At 44.3% G+C, this 18940-nt stretch overlaps 1 protein-coding gene across 1 annotated transcript in view; it reads left to right on the plus strand.

Moving 5' to 3' along the window:
• LOC139384889 (leucine-rich repeat-containing protein 4C-like) overlaps nt 1-18540 on the plus strand; it is a 43257-nt gene extending 24717 nt beyond the window's left edge. The window contains exon 2 of the mRNA XM_071129789.1: nt 16648-18540. Coding sequence (XP_070985890.1) covers nt 16675-18540 — 1866 coding nt within the window. The 5' untranslated portion in view covers nt 16648-16674. The remainder of the gene's footprint in view (nt 1-16647) is intronic.
• Nucleotides 18541-18940: the final 400 nt, after the last annotated feature.

Consider the following 18940-nt stretch of genomic DNA (forward strand, 5'->3'; position numbering starts at 1 on the left):
TCTGACTGACTGACGAACCGACTGGCCGACCCTCTGACTGATTGACTGACAGACTGACTGACGAACCGACTGGCCGACCCTCTGACTGACTGACTGACCGACTGACTGACGAACCGACTGGCCGACCCTCTGACTGATTGACTGACCGACTGACTGACGAACCGACAGGCCGACCCTCTGCCTGACTGACGAACCGACTGGCCGACCCTCTGACTGACTGACTGACTGGCCGACCCTCTGACTGACTGACGAACCGACTGGCCAACCCTCTGACTGACTGACGAACCGACTGGCCGACCCTCTGACTGACTGACGAACCGACTGGCCGACCCTCTGACTGACTGACGAACCGACCGGCCGACATGGTGCTTGGGAAACGTGGGTTTATTGTGGTGAAGTCAGATTCTCAATTGTTTAATTGATTAATTAAAGGTGCTTTTCATTACCAGTCTTTTAAATGTTAACAAGTCCCTCCTCTCTGATGTCCTCAAGCTTTCTGTCTTGGCAGATGTGTTGGTCTTCAAACCAATTTCTGTCTTGGCAGATGTGTTGGTCTTCAAACCAATTTCTGTCTTGGCAAATGTGTTGGTCTTCAAACCAATTTCTGTCTTGGCAGATGTGTTGGTCTTCAAACCAATTTCTGTCTTGGCAGATGTGTTGGTCTTCAAACCAATTTCCGTCTTGGCAAATGTGTTGGTCTTCAAACCAATTTCCGTCTTGGCAGATGTGTTGGTCTTCAAACCAATTTCCGTCTTGGCAGATGTGTTGGTCTTCAAACCAATTTCTGTCTTGGCAGATGTGTTGGTCTTCAAATCAATTTCTGTCTTGGCAGATGTGTTGGTCTTCAAACCAATTTCTGTCTTGGCAGATGTGTTGGTCTTCAAACCAATTTCTGTCTTGGCAGATGTGTTGGTCTTCAAACCAATTTCTGTCTTGGCAGATGTGTTGGTCTTCAAACCAATTTCTGTCAAGGCAGATGTGTTGGTCTTCAAACCAATTTCTGTCTTGGCAGATGTGTTGGTCTTAAAACCAATTTCTGTCTTGGCAGATGTGTTGGTCTTCAAACCAATTTCTGTCAAGGCAGATGTGTTGGTCTTCAAACCAATTTCTGTCTTGGCAGATGTGTTGGTCTTCAAACCAATTTCTGTCTTGGCAGATGTGTTGGTCTTCAAACCAATTGCAGGTCAGAAAGTTTGCATAAAGCATTTGTAAATCCTTCACAGGGATGATGTGTCGGATATGTAAAAGTCCTTCATATTGTCTTCCCGAAGATACACTTAGCAAGAGATCATCATAAACAATCTGCCGTCATCATCATTGGCTCATCCCAGAGTGGGTGTGGGAATAGCCAATCATGTCAGTCCTAGAAGATTTGCATATTGCTGATGTGGCTGTCTGGAAGTGGAAGGTTGACCTGTTGTTTATGAGGATGTCACCTTGCTGAATGTATATATATGTTTTATAGCCAGATGAGACTGCATTATGTAAGACTCTATTCTAACCATTGTGTTCCACCACAAGGTATTTATCTGGTCATTCGATGTCATTTACACACACTTTACTATTCTATAGTAAAATACCAGGAGCTAATGAATCGTTTAGCCTAGAATGCTAATAGGTTGCATCCTTAGATACACAGATGATTCATGCAGTGCTTTATCATGCCCTACTCTTGGTTTCAAGTGTGATCTGTTCAGTAGCAGTCATGTGGTGGGAGTAGATCTGTGTTGCTCTGACCTGTGACTAGAATACTAACGCTTCTCCAACATTCAGACACAGAAACAGCCAACCCAGCCCGCCCCTCCCCGCCACCCAGGGCGTACTGTCTGATCCCACTACACACTCTCTCTCTCACACACACACACACACACACACACACACACACACACACACACACACACACACACACACACACACACACACACACACACACACACACACACACACACAGGGACAGAGACAGCCCCCCAAACACAGAGAGATCTCAGCAGATTATTTATCCCTGCAATTATCCTAATGGAGCAGCGGCATTAGGTCATATGTGGCCAGATTGAATTATCACTGTGAGCTGTGAGTCTCCCTTTATCTCAGTCTTATTCAACACTAGAACACAGAAAGAACCGACTTCCACACAGAACAATAAACCAAACACCGTAGTGCCCGTATATCTCTGTCCTTGTTCTTGTCTATTCATGTTCTGTGTTATGTCATGTTTCATGTTTTGATTGGATCCCAGGAAGAGTAGCTGCTGCGTGAGAAGCAGCTAATGGGGATCCTAATAAAGAAATATCAGCCTGTATCACAGTACAACACCAGCATACAGTGGGAGTCTCCTTTATGCAGCAACACACGCACAACATGAGCTAATGCAGTGTGGCTGTGAACGTGCCACTTCCCAGACATTATCTTGCCATTGATGAGGTCTGGCTGGGATGAACTTAAAGGGAAACTCCTAGTGAAGGCTACAGTGGGAAGTTGAGCTCGCTTCGTTGTGACCTTTACAGGATTTTACCCGTTGTCTGAGTTTCTGCTGTGACCTATATCAAATGACGGCTGTTGGATTTTGCCCTCGTTGCCGTCCTCTATTTCAACGTGATTACAGATTCTGGTTTGATTGCCCTTCGTTTTAATTTCCAAAGCTAATACGCTTATGCCATCTGGGATTGGTTTAGTCCGCTTTAGGATGGGTACATGCCAGGTCTGGTCAGAGAATCAATCCGTACATTACCATCCAGTAATAAACTGATGATGTTTACCATGTGACCAACGATGGATCTCACTGCTGAGGGTGAGCCTAGTTCATGATAAGGAGCCTTATTAACCCGGTTCACAAAAGAACAAACAGATCAAAATGACTCTCATCTTACTGAGGGAATGACAATGCTTCACTTACTGTCTGGAAAAGAATGAGAGTCTTACAGTACTTTTTTCATAGGTTTTTCAGCATTTGCCTTTCCTCAGAATGATCACTTGAATACAGAAAAAATAGCTAATGTTCAAATGTGCAAACGCTTCAGTCTGCTGAGCTTCAGCACGACATGTGTGGCAAAGATTTCACATTCATCTTGTTCAGTTATAAATGCTTTGCAGATCCTTCCTCCTGAACAGGTCACTGGACTAAAACGGTAGCATGCAAGCATGTTTTTTTGTGTTTCTGCCTGAGGTTAATAACTGTCTAACAGTGATGCAAACCTTTAGTTGATGTATTTCTTATTCATATTTATTTTTTTAGACTATATTTTCCATCTTTATAATTTACCCCTAACCCTACTACCCCTCCCCTAATTGGAATAAACTCATTAAATATATTTTCCTTCTTTATAATTTACCCCTAACCATACTACCCCTCCCCTAATAGGAGTAAACTAATGGACAACAATACGTAGGCTTCCACTTCCAGCTTCTACATACTACAGTATATACATTTACAGGACACGGTGACCCAAGCACCGTGTTCACATTGATTTAACTAGCACACTGGTCTACACTCCGTCCTGGAGAGTTGCTGGGTGATTTAACTAGCACACTGGTCTACACTCTGATCCTGGAGGGTTGCTGGGTGATTTAACTAGCACACTGGTCTACACTCTGATCCTGGAGAGTTGCTTGGTGATTTAACTAGCACACTGGTCTACACTCCGTCCTGGAGAGTTGCTGGGTGATTTAACTAGCACACTGGTCTACACTCGGTCCTGGAGAGTTGCTGGGTGATTTAACTAGCACACTGGTCTACACTCTGATCCTGGAGAGTTGCTGGGTGATTTAACTAGCACACTGGTCTACACTCTGGTCCTGGAGAGTTGCTTGGTGATTTAACTAGCACACTGGTCTACACTCTGATCCTGGAGAGTTGCTTGGTGATTTAACTAGCACACTGGTCTACACTCTGATCCTGGAGAGTTGCTGGGTGATTTAACTAGCACACTGGTCTACACTCTGGTCCTGGAGAGTTGCTGGGTGATTTAACTAGCACACTGGTCTACACTCTGATCCTGGAGAGTTGCTGGGTGATTTAACTAGCACACTGGTCTACACTCTGGTCCTGGAGAGTTGCTTGGTGATTTAACTAGCACACTGGTCTACACTCTGATCCTGGAGAGTTGCTTGGTGATTTAACTAGCACACTGGTCTACACTCTGATCCTGGAGAGTTGCTGGGTGATTTAACTAGCACACTGGTCTACACTCTGGTCCTGGAGAGTTGCTTGGTGATTTAACTAGCACACTGGTCTACACTCTGATCCTGGAGAGTTGCTTGGTGATTTAACTAGCACACTGGTCTACACTCTGATCCTGGAGAGTTGCTGGGTGATTTAACTAGCACACTGGTCTACACTCTGGTCCTGGAGAGTTGCTGGGTGATTTAACTAGCACACTGGTCTACACTCTGGTCCTGGAGAGTTGCTTGGTGATTTAACTAGCACACTGGTCTACACTCTGATCCTGGAGAGTTGCTTGGTGATTTAACTAGCACACTGGTCTACACTCTGATCCTGGAGAGTTGCTGGGTGATTTAACTAGCACACTGGTCTACACTCTGGTCCTGGAGAGTTGCTGGGTGATTTAACTAGCACACTGGTCTACACTCTGATCCTGGAGAGTTGCTGGGTGATTTAACTAGCACACTGGTCTACACTCTGGTCCTGGAGAGTTGCTTGGTGATTTAACTAGCACACTGGTCTACACTCTGATCCTGGAGAGTTGCTTGGTGATTTAACTAGCACACTGGTCTACACTCTGATCCTGGAGAGTTGCTGGGTGATTTAACTAGCACACTGGTCTACACTCTGGTCCTGGAGAGTTGCTTGGTGATTTAACTAGCACACTGGTCTACACTCTGATCCTGGAGAGTTGCTTGGTGATTTAACTAGCACACTGGTCTACACTCTGATCCTGGAGAGTTGCTGGGTGATTTAACTAGCACACTGGTCTACACTCTGGTCCTGGAGAGTTGCTGGGTGATTTAACTAGCACACTGGTCTACACTCTGATCCTGGAGAGTAGCTGGGTGATTTAACTAGCACACTGGTCTACACTCTGATCCTGGAGAGTTGCTGGGTGATTTAACTAGCACACTGGTCTACACTCTGGTCCTGGAGAGTTGCTGGGTGTGAACCCTGTGTTTTTGTTGGTGAACATCAAGTTGAAGATTGGATATACTGTAGTTTGTTTATGATTAATCATAAAATGTGTTATAAAGTGAATGATCCTCCAATATCCTAAATTTGCTGTTGTTGTTGTGCCGTAAACATCCAGATTGATTGAGACACTCTCTTGTTCAGCGTTATAGTATGGCTCCTACATGTGTTGAACCATATTTTTTGGGGGGTCACTTCATTTCACAGACGTCCTTGGCAACCACCAGGCTCATTGTAATGGCTGGAATGGAATCAATGGAACGATATCAGACACATCAAACATATGGAAACCACGTTTGACTTCCATTCCATTCCAGCTATTACAATGAGCCCATCCTCCTATAGCTCCTCCCACCAGCCTCCCCCTGAACCCCAGAGAAGTGTTTTCTATTATCCTCTTGTCCTGATACCCATGTCTGTCCCTGGCTGAGAGAGTGCTACTCCGACATAGCCCAGATAATGTGTTTCCCACTTCTTATAGAACAGGTTTCACACACTAAACCCCCCACAAAGATTACGTTACTCACTGTGATATTGATTTTTAAAAAAATGGTTTGTCGGGTGTTTTAAGGAATATTCTATAAAATGTCAATCTTGAAACAGATTACACGGTAATCCAATCCAGTTTATCCTCTTACGCGTTTAGAGAACCCACACTCTTAGTTAACCCATTAAGTTGCAATCGGCTGCAACGTTCTTGGTTGCCATCTTCGCTAGAGGGTCCCTTTTGACAGAGATCCAGGATGTCAACCCTAGCCTCAGGCCCCAACCTTATCTGTTCTTCTACAATTGGAAAAATAGGTGCTTTTATGATGTGGATACAACACCACTGGAAGCAACAGCAAACAAAAACGCTTAACCTAGTTCTGTAATATACAAAATGTGAAAATTATGTCCTTTATGATGTGAATCGACAAGCATCCACAAACAGCACTCTTGACCTAGTTCTATGAAGCAGTGAGAAGCACATAAAGGTACATTATTTGTAATTTTAATCTGTAATGTTTTAGACTGCAAGGGGAACGCGTACGGTATTGTAATCTAAATGTCCCTAACAGATGCTCACGTAGTTCTCTTCAGTGAATATTCAAAACGTTCAAATGTATTTTGACAAGTTTAAAGCACCGATCCACCCTCTTACTGATGTCTATATTTAGGAGACTGGTGGGTCAGAGAGAATAAAACAGGACCAAAATGGGTGTTGTAGTGCGGAGAACACAGTAACCCTGAGGCCCCTATCACAACACTGCGTGACATAAGAGCACTGCATCACTCTGAATACTACTCACTCACCGGTCCAGTTACCATGACACATCCCACACTTCCATCCATGTCTGAGCCCATTTGAGCTTCTCCTTCATTCCTTGTGAAATGAAATGCAAAACAGGATTGATTTGGCACATTAGCTTTTGTATTAGCAGACCTGGTCTTGCTACATGGTAGAAACAAGGATGGTATTGTCTGATAAAGCATGTATGTCTATCATTAGCATCGAGACAAGAGGACTGTGTGTGTAGTGTACTTACACCTGAATGAAAATTAGACCATATTATACACTGAGTGGACAAAACATTAGGAACACCTGCTTTTTCCATGACAGACAGGTGAAAGCTCTTATTGATGTCACTTGTTAAATCCACTTCAATCAGTGTAGATGAAGGGGAAGAGATGGATTAAAGAAGGATTTTCAAGCCTTGAGACAATTGAGCCATGGATTGTTTATGTGTGCCATTCAGAGGGTGAATGGGCAAGACAAAATATTTAAGTGCCTTTGAACGGGGTATGGTAGTAGGTGCCAGGTGCACCGGTTTGTGTCAAGAACTGCAACGCAGCTGGGGTTTTCACGCTCAACAGTTTCCTGTGTGTAACAAGAATAGTCCACCACCCAAAGGCCATCCAGCCAACTTGACACAACCGTAGAAAGAGTCAACATGGGCCAGCATCCCTTAGAACGCTTGGTAGAGTCCATGCCCTGACAAATTGAGGCTGTTCTGAGGGCAAAAGGGGGCCAACTAATGTTCTGTACACTCAGTGTATACACACTATGATACATGAAACTTATCTGCCTTCATGTTGGTATAAATGATGTTAATTTGGATGTAGATTCTACTGAAGTTAGTTGGTGGTACTGAAAAGTCAGGCGATAACTGTAAGCTTTTCTGAGTGACAGACACAGTGATATTTTCACAGACTCCCACCACACATACATAATCAGATTTCCCTCATCTAGGGTGTTGTGTTCTACCCAATCCATCTAGAGTCCTGTGTTCTACCCAATCCATCTAGAGTCCTGTGTTCTACCCAATCCATCTAGAGTCCTGTGTTTCTACCTGTTCCATCTAGAGTCCTGTGTTCTACCCAATCCATCTAGAGTCCTGTGTTCTACCCAATCCATCTAGAGTCCTGGGTTTTACCTGTTCCATCTAGAGTCCTGTGTTCTACCCAATCCATCTAGTGTCCTGTGTTTTACCCAATCCATCTAGAGTCCTGTGTTTTACCCAATCCATCTAGAGTCCTGTGTTTTACCCAATCCATCTAGAGTCCTGTGTTTTACCCAATCCATCTAGAGTCCTGTGTTTTACCCAATCCATCTAGAATCTTGTGTTCTACCCAATCCATCTAGAGACCTGTGTGTTACCCAATCCGTCTAGTGTCCTGTGTTTATTTTAGCAAGATGTTATCCTGTATTTTAAGCCTAATCCAGAATGAGAATTACACCAAAAATGAAATCCATTGTCTGAGGATTGTGTTGCACTATCTGACATAAACCAAAAAGGGGACAGTTTGATGAAAAAGCCTCAAATAAAGGTTCAAAACACATGATTACGCAAAACACGTCATTATTTCAATCATTGTTGGCATTGTGTACTGTCGCTAATGTGGCACATTGCTTATCTTGTTTCATGCGTCATATCAGTCTCAATCAGACATTATATTATATTATTCACGCATATGAGAGCTGATTGCTCCTTTTTTATGCTCTTGTGATCACAGCATCTTAAAATAGATATCTTGTATACATGTCATGATCATGAGTACATTCCGCTACTTGTCTACAGCAGGGTTCGCTAACTGAATCTAGTTGATCCCTGGTCTACAGTCTGAGATCATGTACTGACGGCCCTCGGGCTGAATCTAGTTGATCCCTGGTCTACGGTCTGAGATCATGTACTGACGGCCCTCGGGCTGAATCTAGTTGATCCCTGGTCTACGGTCTGAGATCATGTACTGACGGCCCTCGGGCTGAATCTAGTTGATCCCTGGTCTACGGTCTGAGATCATGTACTGACGGCCCTCGGGCTGAATCTAGTTGATCCCTGGTCTACGGTCTGAGATCATGTACTGTATGGTCCCTCAGTAATGTTTTGGTTTTCACATTGATTACATTGCTGAACTTTTGGCCTTGCTTGCTGTGCCAAACAAATACTGTATGTTGGTCTGTAATTGAAATCAAGCACACAAGTGCTTGTAGACGTACACAGATGTACTGTCTCAATTTATCCAGTTTCTCACAGCAGGAAAATAATCCTGCATCAACAGGAAATAGAAGTTGTTATGTGGATTATAATTCAGGGATACTTTTGAAAAAGGTTGATACATTTTTAGTTAGGATAGATGAAGTCTGATACTTTAAAGTGGAAATTACAAACTTTAGAAGCCCTTCTTAAATCTGGAATTTGCATTTCCTGTTGCCCAGGAAAATGATCTGTGACAACACAGTGATCAAATGAAGAGAGCACCTCTCTATTAGACCATGTAACTTTCAGCATCTTAAAATAGATCACCTTACCTCCCGGCCCGACAAGCATTAAAAAAACACCTGTTCCTAGCTAAATGTTCAGTGTTTTTCAATTCATTATTAGAAAAATTGTAAAAACCTATCATAGTGAGGGGTGAGAGATTTGTTTTCATGCACGAAAATATACATTGGATTCCAAAATGATTGGATCCCTTGGATAAAGATGATAAATATTGACTGTATGAAATAAATTATACAAATACTGAGCTACACTACATGGCCAAAAGTATGTGGATTCAACTACACCTGTTGCTGACAGTGTATAAAATCGAGCACACAGCCATGCAATCTCCATAGACAAAAAAAAATGGAAGTTGAATGGCCTGTGCTGAAGAGCTCAGTGACTTTCAACGTGACACAGTCATAGGATGCCACCTTTCCAATAAGTCAGTTCAAATTTATGCCCTGCTAGAACTACCCTGGTCAACTGTAAGTGCTGTTATTATGAAGTGGAAATGTATAGGAGCAACAACGGCTCAGCTGTGAAGTGGTAGGCCACACAAGCTCACAGAACGGGACCGCCGAGTGCTGACGCGCGTAGTGCGTAAGAATCGTCTGTCCTGGGTTGCAACACTCACTACCGATTTCCAAACTATCTCTGGAAGCAACTTCAGCACAATAACTGTTTGTCGGGAGCAATGTTCCCTCTGATTCTTTCCAGCACTGAGCAATTTCAGGTCTGCTGAGTGCAAACTTCTAGCTAGCATTTACTGTGAACACTGAGGCTGTCCCCGCTTTATGTTACAGTAGCCATGTAGCCATGTAGCCATGTAGCCATGTAGGCATGTAGGCATGTAGCCATGTAGCCATGTAGCCATGTAGCCATGTAGCCATGTAGGCTACTGTGGATACTTGATCATAATGTAGGCCTACCAGAATGGCCTACCATCAAAAACAATGGAGAAAATGAATCCCATAACGTTTTAACATGGACATAGCTGTTCTATCATTCAGCCTACAGTAGCACCCAATGTGTTGTGTTCAATGTAGACCTACGTTCCATGAGACTTTAAAAAAAAATCCGCAGGGCTTGACATGAACCTGTTTATCAACTTGTCCTTCAGTAGCAGCAGCTTGTATGTGAGTGGGTGTGTGTAGAGTCAGTGTAAATGTATGTGCATATTATGTGTGAGTGAGAAAATGATGGAGTGAGTGTTTGTGTGTGTGTTGGAGTGACAGTGTGTGTGTGAGTGTGCATAGAGTCAGTGCAAATACTGAAATAAAATGTCAATAAAGATATAAGGTAAACTTCTGCTGTTCGATGCCAGAACCCCCTTCACAAAATAAAATACATTATTATTCTCATACCATTATTACAGAGAATCAGACAAATGATGCTACCCTCTGCCTATTGGCCACTTAGCTTATTCGAGCCTGTCTCAAAATGCAACAATGCTCCTTTAAGACAAAAAAAGCTCTATACCTGACTCACTTTTCAAATACGTCTAGAAATGTATACATTTTGTGCTCTTGTAGGAAGCAATCACTCCCCTATTGCTGACTACAAATGATCTATAACTGGGCTAATAACTCACTAACTAGCAAAGGATATCAACGAAGTGTGCAGTTGTGGCTACATTCAGCTCTCGTGTTGATCGGGGAAAAAAAGAGCATCTACTCACGACTGCTCATGCTGTAAACACAGTCCAGTTCAAAGTAAATGGCACAGATTCATATATGGCAATGGTCTATTTGCATATAGGCCTACTGCAGGTCTGATTGTTTATGCCGCGCTGGTCTGTGAAGAGTACGGGCTGAGTAGTGCGTGTCAATGTAATAGAATCCTACTCCGATACGTTCTGCCTACAACAAAATCTCTTGCATAGTTTGTTTTGTTTTGGTATGTTGCATTGAAAGTGGCTAATATTGCATTGATTCGATCACAATTGCCACAGTAAAGGGAAATGTTGATAGTGTTAACAGGGAAAGCTCTAGAACAGTGGTCACCAACCTTTTCCGAGTCAAGGTCACTTTCTGAGTCAAAATGCAAGCCGAGAACTACCGCTCAGATTTTTTTTTGACATGACTTAAAAAACGCAAGCCTCCCAAGTGGTGCAGTGGTCTAAGGCACTGCATCGCAGTGCTTCAGGCGTCACTACAAACCCAGGTTTGATCCCAGGCTGTGTCAACCAGGAGATCCATGAGGTGGCGCACAATTGGCCCAGCGTTGTCAGGGTTAGGGGAGGGTTTGGTTGGCTGGGATTTCCTTGTCCCATTGTGCTCTAGCGACTCCTTGTGGTGGGCTGGGCTGATGGTGCCTGCATCTGATGGTCAGTCTCAGTGGAGAGGAAGAGCAGCAGACTGAGGGTCAGTCTCAGTGGAGAGAAAGAGCAGCAGACTGAGGGTCCGTCTCAGTGGAGAGAAAGAGCAGCAGACTGAGGGTCCGTCTCAGTGGAGAGAAAGAGCAGCTGACTGAGGGTCCGTCTCAGTGGAGGGAGAGAGCAGCAGACTGAGGGTCAGTCTCAGTGGAGAGAAAGAGCAGCAGACTGATGGTCAGTCTCAGTGGAGAGAAAGAGCAGCAGACTGAGGGTCAGTCTCAGTGGAGAGAAAGAGCAGCAGACTGATGGTCAGTCTCAGTGGAGAGAAAGAGCAGCAGACTGAGGGTCCGTCTCAGTGGAGGGAGAGAGCAGCAGACTGATGGTCAGTCTCAGTGGAGAGAAAGAGCAGCAGACTGAGGGTCCGTCTCAGTGGAGGGAGAGAGCAGCAGACTGATGGTCAGTCTCAGTGGAGAGAAAGAGCAGCACACTGAGGGTCAGTCTCAGTGGAGAGAAAGAGCAGCAGACTGATGGTCAGTCTCAACTTAGGGTCGTCTCTCAACATCCCTCTGCTCTCCCTTTCCTCCACTGACACCGACCACAAAGAGACACCATGTTTCAGCTGATGGCCAAACTGGAGTCGCACCGCATTATTTCTGCCTCATGTACAAATTCATGTTGTTCCTCTTATGAACAGAGAAAGTGAAATATTCCTTGGTGTAAAAAAATACCCAAACTGCTAAAAAAATAACAAGAAGGCAAGCCTATAGACTTTCCTAGTCATTCATTACTGCTGCAGTGTTTGTTGTAGCGCTGAGTGGAAATAGGAAGATCTCGCATTTCATGGCTTATAAAAGTGTTGAATTCAAAGTGTTGACAGTGCTGAGTAAGAACTTAAACATCAACTCAGTCATAAAAACAGCATCTCTTTGCTGTTCTCATTGAGTCTCTCTCATGGTTTTAAACATTTTGGAATCTCACAGTATCAACTTTGCTGTAGCTTTATTTTATGCCTGCTACGTTACTGCAGACATGGTAATCTGAGCCATCCGATTGGCCAGCGGTAGGACTATAGTGCACTTGATTTGCTCTCTGAGCCCCCCCGGAAGACAGAGTTTGTACCTTCAGCCCGAGACAAATAAAAAATATTGGAACACAAGGCTTTATCGTTTAGTTTTCTACAGAAATGTTTGTCAATCAACTAGGAATGCCTTGGTGGCCACTGCTCTAGAATGTCTAGAGTGTAGTTCAATCTTGTGCTTCTCTCTGTGGGCTGATATTTCTGTGTCTTTTAGAGGGAACTTTGGTCAGGAGCTTCATGAAATTGGTATCCATGGCTGGAGTGGTATAAAGCTCGCTGGAGCAGTGGAAACGCCTTCTCTGGAGTGATGAATCACGCCTCACCATCTGGCAGTCCGATGGACAAATCTGTGTTTGGCGGATGCCAGAAGAACACTACCTGCCCCAATGCATAGTGCCAACTGTAAAGTTTGGTGGAGGATGAATAATGGTCTGGAGCTGTTTTTCATGGATCAGGCTCCTCAGTTCCAGTGAAGGGAGGTCTTAACGCTACAGCATACAATGACTTTTTAGACTATTCTGTGCTTCCAACTTTGTGGCTACAGTTTGGGAAAGGCCCTTTCCTGTTTCAGCATGACAATACCCTCATGCATAACATGAGGTCCATACAGAAATTTACCAAGTACCAGGACATTTTAGCCAACAACCTGGTTGCCTCTGCCAGGAGGCTGAAACTTGGCCGCAAGTGGATCTTCCAGCAAGACAATAACCCCAAGCACACATCAACATTTTATTTTGGCACTTACCTGTATATTATTACCCAACAGAAACGATTCTGAGTCAATGCTTTTGTCACCAATAATGTTTTTCCATAGGCTTTCCTCCCTGCAATCAGCCATTTAAAGTGATGAGGCTGCTATGCAGAGTGGTTGTAGCGTAATGCCGGCTTGACAAAACGAACCCCTGCCTGATTCTTTCTGTCATGCAGTTAACCAAACACCACAGCATCAGCATAACAACCTACATTGTTACCCAACAGAAACGATTCTGCGTCAATGCTTTTGTCACTATTTGTGTTCTTCCATAGGCCTCCTTCCCTGCAATCAGCCATTAAAGCGACGAGGCTGCTATGCAGAGTGGTTGTAGCGTAATGCCGGCTTGACAAAACGAACCCCTGCTAGGCCGTGGCCTGATTCCGTCTGACGCCCCCAGTGGAAGTGTCTCTTGGCGGGCTTCTCACACCACTCTGGAGTGGCATCTCTGCTGGTGCTAACCACTTTCACAGGGGCATATTTAGAGATTCATTTCCCACTGATTAAATCACCCACTCGGCCACGCTGGAAAACGCATTTCCACATCGCTTCACAATTTTCACCGTTTAGAAAACACCTGTCAAAACAGAGTCGTTTTCTATGCCTCCGGGTCCCTCTGAAAGAGACGATTGCTGATATGACTTGAGTTAGAGAAGCTGAGGAGAGATGAGAATGTTAAAGGGCCTTGAAAAACCTTGTTCACTTTTATATTTGACATAACGAGCATCGCTCGTGTATTGTGAGTAGAAACATGTTTGGTATGTGCTAATATATTTTACTCTACATCTCTATCTATTATATTACACATTTTACTCTCTCATGGTAAATGATACTGTTATATCAGGAGAATATTAGACATTTCTTATGGTGAACAACAGTGCATTCGGACACTATTCAGACCCCTTGACTTTTTCCACATTTTGTTACCTTACAGACTTATTCTAAAATGGATTAAATATTTTTTCCCCTCATCAATCTAAATTCAATACCCATAATGACATAGCGAAAACAGTTTAGACATTTTTGCAAATTTAATTTAAAAATAAAACCGAAATATTAAATTTACATAAGTATTCAGACCCTGTACGCAGTATGTTGTTGAAGCACCTTTGGCAGCGATTACAGCCTTTCTTCTTCTTGGTTATGATGTTACAAGCTTGGTACACCTGTATTAGGGGAGTTTCTCCCATTCTCTGCAGATCCTCTCATGCTCTGTCAGGTTGGATGGGGAGTGTTGCTGCACAGCTTTTTTCAGGTCTCTCCAGAGATGTTCAATCGGGTTCAAGTCTGGGCTCTGGCTGGGCCACTCAAGGACATTCAGAGACTCGTCCCTAAGCCACTCCTGTGTTGTCTTGACTGTGTGCTTAGGGTCGTTATCCCGTTGGAAGGTGAACCTTCGCCCATGTATGAGGTCCTGAGTGCTCTGGATCAGGTTTTCGTCAAGGGTCTCTATGTACTTTGCTCAGTTCATCTTTCCCTCGATCCTGAATACTCTCCCAGTCCCTGCCTCTGAAAAATATTCCCACAGCATGATGCTGCCACCACCGTGCTTCACCGTAGGGATGGTGCCAGGTTTCTTCCAGATGTGAGGCTTGGGATTCAGGGCAAAGAGTACAATCTTGGTTTCATCAGACCAGATCATCTTGTTTCTCAGAACTAAGCCATGAGGTCGAAGGAATTGTCCCTAGAGCTTCGAGACAGGATCGTGTCGAGGCACAGATCTGTAGAAGGGTACCAAAATATTTTTGCAGCATTGAAGGTTCCAAATAATACAGTGGCATCCATCATTCATAAATTATCAGAGTGACAGTTGGGTTTTTGGTCACCTCCCCGACTAAGGCCCCTCTTCTACGATTGCTCAGTTTGGCCAGGCGGCCAGACTCTTCTAGGAAGAGTCTTGGTGGTTCCAAACTTCTTCCATTTATGAATGATGGAGGCCACTGTATTATTTGGAACCTTCAATGCTGCAAAAATATTTTGGTACCCTTCTACAGATCTGTGCCTCGACACGATCCTGTCTCGAAACTCTAGGGACAATTCCTTCGACCTCATGGCTTAGTTCTTGCTCTGACGTGCACTGCCAACTATGGGACCTTATATAGACAGACGTGTGTGCCTTTCCAAATCATGTCCAATCAATTCAATTCAATTTCGCACAGATGGACTCCAATCAAGTTGTAAAAACATCTTAGGGATGATCAATGGAAACAGGATGCACTTGAGCTCGATTTTGAGTCTCATAGTTTGAATACTTATATTATATATGAATACTTATATTATATATGAATACTTATATGAATACTTATATGAATACTTATATTACTTATATTACATATGAATACTTATATTATATATGAATACTTATATGAATACTTATATTATATATGAATACTTATATTATATATGAATACTTATATTATATATGAATACTTATATGAATACTTATATGAATACTTATATTACTTATATTATATATGAATACTTATATTATATATGAATACTTATATGAATACTTATATTATATATGAATACTTATATTATATATGAATACTTATATTATATATGAATACTTATATGAATACTTATATGAATACTTATATTATATATGAATACTTATATGAATACTTATATGAATACTTATATTACTTATATTACATATGAATACTTATATTATATATGAATACTTATATGAATACTATGAATACTAATATAAGGTTTGTTGTTCTATCAGAATAATATTAGACATTGTTTCAACACCAGTACCATCTCTGGTGTTGACTTATTTCTAAGCTGGTAGACACGTCCTCCTCTAAAAACACTTATTGTGAGAAGTGTCAACGTTTTGAGACTGAAAAAACAGTCTGTTTTGTGACCAGTTTGTTACAGCACTTTGTGACAAATCAATTTATGAAATGAAGTATACAACAAGAGAAATCGACTGTCTGGTTTTATTGCAGATTGTTTCTGTTTTTTTTTACCTTTATTTAACTAGGCAAATCAGTTAAGAACAAATTCTTATTTTCAATGAGGGCCTAGGAACAGTGGGTTACCTGCCTGTTCAGGGGCAGAACGACAGATTTGTATCTTGTCAGCTCGTGGTTTGAACTTACAACCTTCCGGTTACTAGTCCAACGCTCTAACCACTAGGCTACCCTGCCACCCCAAATGTACAGATGAATAATTAACTTCCCGGGTTAGGACCTAAATGACAACGATTTGTATTTATTTATTGATGAGAGAGTAAAGTTCATATGGGGAGTCCTGTCCTGGGGAGTCCTGTCCTGGGGAGTCCTGTCCTGGGGAGTCCTGACATCCCTGACTGCTCTAATGCTCCACAGATGGACAGTGTTTATGATGACTATCTAGGATGAGTGAACATCCATCCATCCCCAATGATAAGGCAACTACATTTCACCACCTCTCTTCCTCATGTAGGTCATTATCCCAGGCATGTGCATTGAGCACAGACAGTATGGTGTCCCTTCAATAGATTTTATACACATAAAAAGAAGTGGCATTACCCATAATTACCTTCTGTTCTGCATCTAGTTTTCTTTGCTTGTCTTATATTGTTCCACTGCCTAATCTGTTGTACTTTTCTCTCTTCTCTTTACAATATTTCAGAGAGGACCACCAGCCACTGAACTATGAATGCTGATCACAATGATCTCCTCCCTCCAGCGCCAGACAATGAGAGATCCTAGGCTGAGGGGGGCTCGGTCCTATCCCCTCTTCGTGCTACTGTTGGCCCTCCAGATCCTGGCGGTGGCCGGCCTGGTGCGTGCCCAGACCTGCCCCTCTGTCTGCTCCTGCAGCAACCAGTTCAGCAAGGTGATCTGCACCCGCCGGAGCCTGCGCGATGTCCCCGACGGCATCTCAACCAACACACGTTACCTGAACCTGCAGGACAACCTCATCCAGGTGATCAAGGTGGACAGCTTCAAGCATCTACGGCACCTGGAAATCCTGCAGCTGAGCAAGAACCACATCCGCAACATCGAGATCGGCGCCTTCAACGGCCTGGCCAGTCTCAACACCCTGGAGCTGTTCGACAACCGTCTCACCACCATCCCCAATGGGGCCTTCGAGTACCTCTCCAAGCTCAAGGAGCTGTGGCTGAGGAACAACCCCATTGAGAGCATCCCGTCGTACGCCTTCAACCGGGTCCCCTCGCTGCGAAGACTGGACCTTGGAGAGCTCAAGCGGCTCTCCTACATCTCAGATGGAGCCTTCCAAGACCTCAGCAACCTGCGCTACCTGAACCTGGGCATGTGCAACCTCAAGGAGATCCCCAACATCCTACCCTTGGTCAGGCTGGAGGAGCTAGAGATGTCAGGGAACCAGATCTCTGTCATAGGGCCTGGCTCTTTCGCAGGGCTGGCGAACTTGCAGAAGTTGTGGATGATGCATGCTCAGATCCAGACCATCGAGAGGAACTCCTTTGACGACCTCCAGTCCCTGGTGGAGCTCAACCTGGCCCACAACAACCTCACCCTGCTGCCCCATGACCTCTTCACCCCCCTGCACCGCCTGGAGAGAGTCCATCTGCACCATAACCCCTGGAACTGTAACTGTGACATCCTGTGGCTTAGCTGGTGGCTGAAGGAGACAGTGCCTGCCAACACCAGCTGCTGTGCCCGCTGCCACACCCCAGCAAACTACAGGGGTCGCTACATCGGCGAGCTAGAGCACAGCTACTTCCAGTGCGATGTGCCTGTCATCGTGGAGCCGCCGGCGGACCGCAACGTCACAGAGGGCATGGCGGCTGAGCTCAAGTGCAGAACGAGCTCGTTGACCTCGGTCAGCTGGCTCACCCCCAACGGGTCTCTGGTGACCCACGGGGCGTACAAGGTGCGCCTGGCCGTCCTCAACGACGGGACGTTGAACTTCACCACCGTCACCATGCAGGACACGGGGACTTACACCTGCATGGTGAGCAACACGGCGGGCAACATCTCTGCCTCTGCCGTGCTCAACGTCACCTCGGTGGAGAACAGCGGCGTCACCTACTTCACCACAGTCACCGTGGAGACCACAGAGACAGTCGACGACAGCCAGACTCCTGCTCTTCCACCGATTGGCTGGGTATCATCTTCGACCACCAGGGGGCCTCCAGTCCAGACCAGGACCACAGAGCGGACCTACACCGTCTCTGTTCTGGACCTGGACGGGGAGGGGGACCGCGGCTTGGAGGAGGTGATGAAGACCACCAAGATCATCATCGGCTGCTTTGTGGCCATCACGCTCATGGCCGCCGTCTTGCTGGTCATTTTCTACAAGATGAGGAAGCAGAACCACCAGCAGGACCCCGATGGCCCCGCCTCCTCCATGGAGGTCATCACAGTGGAGGAGGAGCTCGCCGGTGTCGCTGCCATGGAGACCCACTTACACCTGCCCCCATTGGAGCATTACAACCATTACAACACTTACAGGAGCACCTACCACCACTCCCACACACAGGAACCTTTACTGATTCAAGCCAGCTCAAAAGACAATGTGCAAGAGACCCAAATTTGATTGAGATTCATTAGAGGAATCCGATATCAGCTATCTCATACAGGAAGTATCATGGACAGAATGGTAAGGATTAGTGTGGGAATGACTTGACACTGACTTGACTGATGATGTTAACGATCAAATGGATCAACATCTTTCAAAATGGGTGTTCTATTTGAAAAAGTGTCTTTACAAAACAGAAATTATTTATTTAAAAATATATGTCTAGTGGCTAAATCAAGAAAAACAAATCTGAATGAGCTTTTTAGCTCCAATTTTTATTTCACCTCTGTGTGATGTTGGGGGAAGAATGGTTCACTGCAAACTCATCTACTCAAATGAATTCTCTACATTCAAACCATGTTCGGACCGTTTCCAAATATGAGTGCAGCAACAGAATAGATTAACACAGCTTCCATTT

This window comes from Oncorhynchus clarkii, chromosome 26 (genome assembly GCF_045791955.1).
Source record: "Oncorhynchus clarkii lewisi isolate Uvic-CL-2024 chromosome 26, UVic_Ocla_1.0, whole genome shotgun sequence".
Taxonomy (NCBI): Eukaryota; Metazoa; Chordata; class Actinopteri; order Salmoniformes; family Salmonidae; genus Oncorhynchus; species Oncorhynchus clarkii.